Source organism: Coccinella septempunctata, chromosome 5, assembly GCF_907165205.1.
Source record: "Coccinella septempunctata chromosome 5, icCocSept1.1, whole genome shotgun sequence".
Classification (NCBI taxonomy): Eukaryota; Metazoa; Arthropoda; class Insecta; order Coleoptera; family Coccinellidae; genus Coccinella; species Coccinella septempunctata.
The window spans coordinates 37,495,022-37,503,796 of NC_058193.1; the positions used below are offsets into that span (position 1 = coordinate 37,495,022).

An 8,775-nucleotide genomic window follows, 5' to 3' on the forward strand; every position below is an offset into this window, starting at 1 on the left:
AGGGAAGGCGGGAAAATCATTGATTCGATGCGAAAGGTGCATCGATGGGTAGAGGAGTGTGAAAGGAAATCTTGGTCGTTCTATCATCGATTGGTTTGTATGTCCATTCCACCATATAAGACCACAACTCGTCTCACATTTTGTCGATGAAATCCTGGGAGTGGGATATACAGGGTGAGTCTTTGACTCGTACAAATATTTAAAGAGTAGATTCTTGAGGTCAAAAGAAACAGAGGCTAACCCTCTTTCCTCGCTCGTTTGTCCGACGCTCACCACTGCTGTTATCGAAGAACTCCGCTGGCGTGGATACTCAGGAGGTGAAGAACGCATCTAAGGGTGAGCTGTTGGGAATCTGTGCCGTCTTGTTTCATCCCCTAACCTAGCTGAAGTCCGATACCTGTCCGTTAAGTGTGCGTCTTAGGTTCTGGCTGGCGAACACTTCACTTCAATAGTTGTACGGGTCAAAGATTCCCCTGTGTATTTCACAAATTATTAATAAAATAGCAGCAAATTTGGGGAAGTTCTAAATCATCATCATCCTGATTGGAGAATCATTATTTTGCCACATTTAAAATGACGAGGTGCTATTACAATTAAAAAATCTGCAGTTTCTCCGAGGACAACCTTCAATCTAATGTTTCTCTGATCTTTCGTGCCAAAATTCCAAGGTCAATACAAGATTTATCTTGGCTCGATTCAGAAATCCTCCATATTTCTCCGAAAGTGGGAAAACCGACATATAATCGAATGAAGCTTCATTCTTATCTCTGTTCTCTGCCAGCCACTTGCCAATGACAAAATAATAGGGGAATTTCCTCCCCCAACTTTTTCACCATGTATGAGATTAATACTTATTCGATTGGCGACGAGTATGGAACATGGCTAGCTCGTCTTCACTCGTACATTCGTATTCTTTCCAGCAGATAGAGTCAATCAGGATATGGAAAGGCATTTTATTGAATTTCCGATGAACGTGTTCTCGTCGGTATGATATTTTGACACCGAATAAAGTTCCGGGGAAATAATATCTGTCAGTGGCTTTGGTTGGGGGGCACGTAATACACGTGCCTATAAATTTCCCCCAAAAATGCTCCATAAATCGTTATTGATTTTCAACTGCAGCATTCTCAATTGAATCACAACTCTGAAAGATTAAAATCTATAACAGCAAATGAGGCAATGTCAGGGGTTGAACAAGTAAAGCATATCGTATAAAAACATGTTCTTCATGATATCACAAAAGTTATTGGAGCTCCCAATGAGCTGGTTTTTAGTGGAAAAATGTTTTGACTGAGATCTCTCCCTCTATTTAGCAGTTGCGAATTTATAACAAAATTATAAGTTATTCTTCATATCAATCCTCAGAATATGTAGTGGATGATTTTGTCTAATCCCCTCATCGTGAATCCGTATCGAACCCTCACTTCTGGATTATTCCTACCTCATTACAACATTTGACAGCTTCCCTATCAATATATCAAAGTTCAAACGTGCTTAAGCATTTGAGTCAGCAGAATATCGATTCTTGCTTCGGGGCTTTCTGTAGTTGCGGTATCGAAAATGATACCACACAGAGATAAAACGGAATCAAGGCATGGGTTTCTACGAAAGCATCTGGAAGTGTTTTTTCGCGAACGAAATCAATCATAACGACCATCTTGGCAGCCTTAACTGCATCGGTTCCGCGGATGCACCTCTGGGGTAGAATACGCTAATAGACTCTCGATCTATTCCAGATTTTTCTCATGTGCGGTGTCGTAAACGCCACGATAACCGTTTGAAAAAGTCTTGAAAAGTCTGCACTCTATTCCCTTCCTGAAGAATGCCGAACATCATTGATTACACAGTACCGAAATACCCTCCTCCCTTGAAAGGAGGAAAAACGACCCCAACTTATGAACTTATCTTCGTTATCAGGAAATTCCATATTTTATTCGAATATGAAAAAGACCCTCGAGGTACGAAGATGTGCCTGTCTCTTTTTCTCCAAAAGCAATCACGTGAGACTCGGATAAAAGCCATTTTCCATTCCTTTCACAATAAGTGGACCAGCAAACAACGTGACCTTTTCTTCGCGCTTGTGCCTCTTGCTATACTACGTTCATATCCCTGAGAAATTATTTCGGAATGCCGTCCGATAAAGGGGATGATGTTATGTGTGAGATAGATACATATTCGCTTACGGAACCGTTCGGTTCGGATTCCAGAATACGAAGAGTAAAAAAATCCGATATTCGTTGTATACAGAGTGTGAATGCATAGTTGCGAAAAAATTTGAGGGTGATTTATGGTCAAAAAATATCCGATAACTAATTTAAGTTGAAGAAAATACCAGGCCTTACGACTCACGCTACTTACCTGTTGATAAATTATTTTTTTTCTCAAAAACCGTTACTTTCCGCAAGAAATTACAAGAGACCATTTTGAAAAGCATACATTCTGTTAATCTGGCAATTTAAGCGTGACGAAAATGTGTAGGAGGGCGCCAAACTTGCAAAAAAAACGTCAAGTGTAGATTCTCGAGCGCGGTGGCTTTTTTTCTCAATTTAAAGCTAATGATTCAAGAATAAAGGAAAAATATAAACTTGCAGTTTCAGCAAGTCGAAATTTATGAAAGTTGCAGAGCAGAACATTTTCTACGAATTTCGTTGGAAGAAATTCCTTCTAAGTTCAAAAATTATTGAGATATATGGCCTTGATGGCACATTAGACAGGGAAGATTGACCTTGCCCTTCCGCATATATGGCTAAGCTCCTCGCACTCATCACCCTCTAGCTCTGAAACGGTTAAGGGTGTGAAAAATTACTTCAGACAAAAGTTATATAGAATTTTATTATCTACAACTTTTATAATGAATATAAAAACGATTAGAGGTACAGGAAGTGAGATATTTCAAAAAATAAGCGTTGATCATCTTCAAACTGTTAGATGAGAAAAAAAAGGGTTGGCATGTCTGCAACACCGAGTTAAACCATCTGTATGAAAATCTGACGCGTATATACAAGCGACGATTTTTTTTGTCGAATTGTCAGTCTCTTGAAAAGCAGCATCCTTTGTCCCCAATTAACATATCCCCTGAAAATCTGACTTGTTCGAAAGAAATATTTTTCACCATTTTAAACTCCGTACAGCCAGCCCCACCACGCAAACTGTCAAATTAACATGAATTTATTACCAGAGACATACATTATCTTAATCGGACACGCTCGAGTATGTATCTGACGATTTTTCTTCATATCTTTGAAAACCTGCAGACGTTTTCTCCATCACTGAAACCATATAATCTTCAGAATCTACTAGGTCTCCATGAGCGTCTTGTAAATCCCGATTCAGCATCGTGGGCACCCCAGTTTTATGGTTCTTAAGAAAAAAATTGAAAATTGCTTTCAGGTTCATCTTGAAGGAGCTAGATCTGAGGAGGGAAGAAAAATTTTATGATAGGCTAACTGAACCCCCTGAATTTTCTCACAAATATACATTTACACCCCGTATAATAAGAAAATACAGGCGGCGATTTTGTTCAATCTACAGCTATTAGAACATCGAAAAAAAATTCTGATCTCCGTTCATTCTAACGATGTTTAAAAATTATCCTACACTGATGGGGTCTGAAGGAGACGAAACGCTTTTGTCAGTGTCATAACTAAATGAAAACTCACTCTAGATCGAACGTCTCTGTTGTTGTCGAAAACTATTCTAAAATCTGGTAAATTTCAACGGTTATATATGATAGTTACATTATGGTGTATTCATGAATATTTAAGTCATACCGTTCAAATTACCGTTTCCGTTTCGCTCAGAAAGGAGGTTAAGTCGCTCCGATCCGACACGTTCGTTGTTGAAGATCTGAGCGAAAATTACTTATTACGACCTGGCCTACAAGAAGGATAATAGGTTTCCTCATCAAAAACATCTGCGTCACTTTATCCATCGTGCGAAGTGAATATTCCGGGGGATTTTCATCCGGGCGAACGAGAACGTTGCACAGCGTTCGATGAAAATTTACCGGAGCCGTATAATACCGAAACGTATACAATGAAAACGACACTTCCAGCTTTGGTGTACGATGGAGAGCAAAAAAAAAGGGCTGAAAAACGTTATGGATCCGGAGAGATATATTCGCGAAACTTTCCAGGACCAATATTTGGAAAATACGGTCTCGTAAAAAGCTCGCGCGATCCTGCTCAATTCTGTCGGAATTTACCGAGCGACATCTGAATAAGAAGCGAGAATATTTCAATCACTTTGTGCGTACACATCTTTTCAGTTCTGTGGCTTGAAAAATCTCATGACATAGAATTAGATTTCATATTATAAGTTCGGAACATAATGTATCTATGTTCCAAGCTTCAAATAAGAGAGAACATCACAGAAATGTGGACAGAGAAATAGACGTCGGAGCGTTTCTATGCAGTCGCCGCCATGTTCATTCTTCGATTTTCTTCGAACTGTCAGATGAATTTTATCGGTATAATGAAAAATTCTAATATTCCCACTGTTTATCAAGCGAAATATCCTCGAATTAGTGCAGATGTAATTTTGGGGTAATTATTACTCAAGTTATAAATTGTTTTTTCAAGATCTATCAAGATATTTTTGAATAACGAATATAATATGTATCCAGGCCCTTCCTCATCGAAGTCTACAAAATGAATATTTCCATTTCTCATGTTAATTCGGTAAATTGTATGTTTCATCCCGAGTTATCGGCTTTTTCCCATTTTTCCATCGAATCTCGGCTGTTCCCAGTGAATGTTCACGATCTTCCCTCACGTTTCAGATCCCGAGCTCAGTGCAGTCCCTCAAGGAGAAAAAAACGATAAAGTGGTCGGAGTCGACCACGGCGAACGCCGAGGCAGCGGACGGAAAAAGGAGCCAAGCCGAAAAATTTCAAATTTCGTTCAGGAAATCCCTGGACAGCATCCTGAATCAGCTCGAGAGCTGCGAGACTTCGCTGAACGCCGTAAAGTCGAGATTTTCGACGAGTAACAAAGAGTCTCGGACGTCGGAAGAGTCGAGCTCGAAAAAGGTGAGTGTTTTAGGTTTTATCCTAGGCGTTCGCTGGACTCTTTTACGGTTTCAGGATATCAAGGACGAGATATTCAACCTCAGGGAGATATCCGAGAAGTTGGCGATGACCGGCGAAGAAACGAAGTTGGAGAAAGAGGAGGAGAAGGTCGAGGATTCGCAGGTTCCAGTCGTGAGATCTGATGATACCATGGAAGATGAGTCTTCGGGTTTCGAGAGTAAGAGTGCTTCTAGAGGTGCAACGCTGGACGACACCTCGGCCTTGGATTTGCATCGTTCGAAGAGTTACATAGTGAATTTGATCGACAGGGCCCTCAGCAAGGAACTTGGCACCGTTGCGAATGAAAAACAAGAGAAGGTAAATAGGACATTTTTTTTCTTGGATTAGATTTCGACATATTCTAGGCGTTTAACACTTGAACGATCAGTGCGCATATCACAATAGATTCCGCTTTCCAAAAAAGATGGTAGCACTTAACGAACGTTTCTTTTCAATTTTAGCAGGATTCGAATTTCAGGCAATCGCGAGACTTTTCGAGAAATTTTTTTATGTGCAAATTCATTGAAAAAATCATTCTACCTCGGAAAGTCAACAACGTGAATGAGCATTTTGTTCTTCGATGAAAAAATGTTTCAATTTTTTTTCCGTTTGACGAACGAAAAAATTTCTGACTTTCCGAGATGACGAATTGATTGAATTGAGTTATAATGAAAACCCTATATAAATTAGCGATTTATGACTTGAGATAAACCGTTTCGCTTTTTAAACTGACCACTGAAATGGTGTAGACCCCTGTTAAATGAAAATATTGGCCTTATCTGGACCAAAATTGTATTGAACACGTCTGGTCTGCAAGGTCACAGCAATTACACCGCTTACTTGACCCACCGCACACATCAAAACAGCTCGGCAACTAACATATTTATTTATTAAACTTCTACGCGAATTATCCACTTCAATCTTTGTATACGGTGTGATTCGCGCGTCAATCTGAGACTCTTTTTCCCCGAGTTTCGAATGGAAATCTCACATCGACAAATAGGATCGGCGAAACTTATCTCGCGGATCGTCGAACGCGCGGAGAAAGCGATCTACGCCACCTTGGGCTTTGAGGAATGAACCGCGAAAAGCGTATCGTTTTATTTCTTCCGCCTATCTACGCCTCGAACTCACCCGCGCGCTCCAAATAAAAAACGAATGAAAATTTAATATTATTTTTCGGCTCTCGAAGTTCTCCAAGTTGTTTTCCCCGCCGCGTCTTTACGAGGTGGAAAACATCCGCCGAGTACCTACTCAGTAACATCGTGTTCTCCGTAACGCGATTGGGTTCGTCTCATTGATTTCCGCATTCTGAATAATGAATTTTTATGTTTGCGTCTTCGATGTCTGAGTGCCTTCGGGTGCGTCGGGTCCGCATAAATATGACAGGGAATGCGTGATCCGCCGAGAGATAGCAACGTCGTCGTGGGCGTGGGTATTTTCTTACGTGTCATATGTGGCTTCTACGAGGTTCAATCAGGGGAGATTCGATAAGGGATGTAAGCGAAAGCTGAGAACGATCAAAGTCGGTTTTATCGCGTTTTGATACCGTTTCATCTATAGCCGCGGATTGGTTACTCACACAGGCCTGCTATGGGGCTTCTTCACACGCACGACGCCAATCCTAAGTGTCTAAATACAAAATGTGATTCTTGACACATGGTTAAATTCTTGGAAATAAATAATTTCATCAAGAATATTCAGGATGGTGAATTTATCATCCCATGAATCACGATGCGATTTCTTTAAATTTCAAGTACGGCTCTGTACAAGATGAAACAGGACCGTCATTGTTTACAATGGTTCAGTACAGGGTGGGCAAAATTCGTTGTCTACTGAGAGAGTCACGAAAACTTTAGCAGCTAGAAGAAAATGGATGACACATTTCCGAGCTCTTTTTCGTAGAAACAAAGAATGGTGAAAACCGCAGCCTGCTACGATACTTCATTTTTGGGTTTGACATTTCGTAAAATTCTCAACTTATTTGTCTTTGAAGTTACAAATCTGAACCTTCTAGAGGCACTTTTTTAGGTAGAATCCACTGATGAGCTCAAAATATTCTTTCATTTCGAAATATTAGGTGAACTTTCATTTTTTTAAATGCAAACTTTTATTGAATTTGTTATTTTTGAATTGAAAATAAAATCTTAGATTAGAAATCAGTAGATTCTACGTATGAAAGTGCCTAAGAAGATCTGTAACTTCAAAGACAAAAAAGAGAATTTTTCGGAATCGTAAAAATCTCTTTTTTTGTTCATAACTCGAAATCTAAAAATGATAGGCCGATTCTGTTTTCAGATTTGGATTAGTCATGAAAAAAGAGCTAGAGAATGTGTCATCTGTTTTCTGCTATAGTTCTCGAGATCCCCTCAGTAGACAACGAATTTTGCCCAGCCTGTACATTCGAGTTTATCTCAATAATTCGATGAAGTTTTCGTATCGTGAAAACGGTGTAGAAAATTTGAAGCACTATATTGAAAGTGCTTATGCTTGTGTTGACTTATTGCTATTACCCCATTTTTACGTTGGGCAATTCTAATGGTGAATTTCTCATCTATTAATCTAGTTTTTAAAGTTGTGGTTTAGGTTTTATTCTGTCAGCGGGTAAAACGTATCGAAATGAACACTATCAAAAAATTCTTACGAATTATAAGATCATAAGATGACCGATTTGAGGACTTGAACGTGGTTTCAGTAGTATCAAATCAATAATATTGGAATCTTGAATTTAACAGAGCTTAGGGGAACATAATTCCCTGAACAAATCGTCTCATTGGAAAATTCCCCAAGTTTCAGGATCTGAATCCCATGAAAGCCGTCAGGCGTATAGAGAGGAATAAAAGAACTGAATCTTGCAGTGTTAGAACAAGAAATATTACCGACCTCGAATGCGAACCTTCATCTTCATGTGCGAAAGGTAGGTGTCAACATCGAGGAAATAATAGAATGAATAACGCCTTCAAAAGAAATCAATACGGATGCATTACATGTTACGATCTGAATCGAACTAGCTAATCACCATCGCTCAAAGTATCAACAAAAAGACCACTGCGTCGAGAAAGATTAGATGCCGACATTTGTTTCAGTCCGCACATCTACGAACATTAATTCGAACAATGAAGAATGATAACGCCTAAACGGCAATGAATAAAATAATAAGGATAAATTCAGATGCATACCACCCGACGATATGAATATCGACAAGTGTTACGATCTGAATTGAACTAGCCAATTTGCCAATTTGCGTACTCCATTTGGGGACGATGGCAATGGCATTTTCTCGACGATGGCAAATTGGCTAGCTCAATTCAGATCGTACCACTTGTCGATATTCATATCGTCGGGTGGTATGCATCTGAATTTATTCTTATTATTAATTCGAACGTTTCCGAGCTTCCGAACTGAGAGTTTGAGCAAATGGATACATGAGTTGGACATCGTTTATTGCCAGATGGCGTTAGGGTGTATTCCTACACCGTAGTGACTACTCGCATCGAGTAAAAGGGCCATTATTTCCTTCCCCATTTTCGTCGATGTTGAAGTTGTGTTGATTCTCCGAGTGATGGTGGTTGACTTGTTGTATTTAGATCTGTGAATTGATCTCATTTATCCAATTTAGTCGGATTTTTCGTCGATTTGATCGTATGTAGCTATCTATATCCATACAGAATCGTAGGGGATGAGCCAGTGTTCTTCCCTGAATTTTA

At 39.5% G+C, this 8,775-nt stretch overlaps 1 protein-coding gene across 3 annotated transcripts in view; it reads left to right on the forward strand.

The window, feature by feature from the left end:
* The window catches only part of LOC123312813, a 34,281-nt gene that overhangs the window by 25,231 nt on the left and 275 nt on the right, over nt 1-8,775 (forward strand). For 2 of the 3 annotated variants that reach the window (XM_044897313.1, XM_044897315.1), the window contains exons 5-7: nt 4,781-5,029; nt 5,084-5,386; nt 7,859-7,985. In XM_044897313.1, the coding sequence (XP_044753248.1) occupies nt 4,781-5,029; nt 5,084-5,386; nt 7,859-7,985 (679 nt within the window). The remainder of the gene's footprint in view (nt 1-4,780; nt 5,030-5,083; nt 5,387-7,858; nt 7,986-8,775) is intronic. The other variant, XM_044897314.1, reaches the window with a different exon arrangement.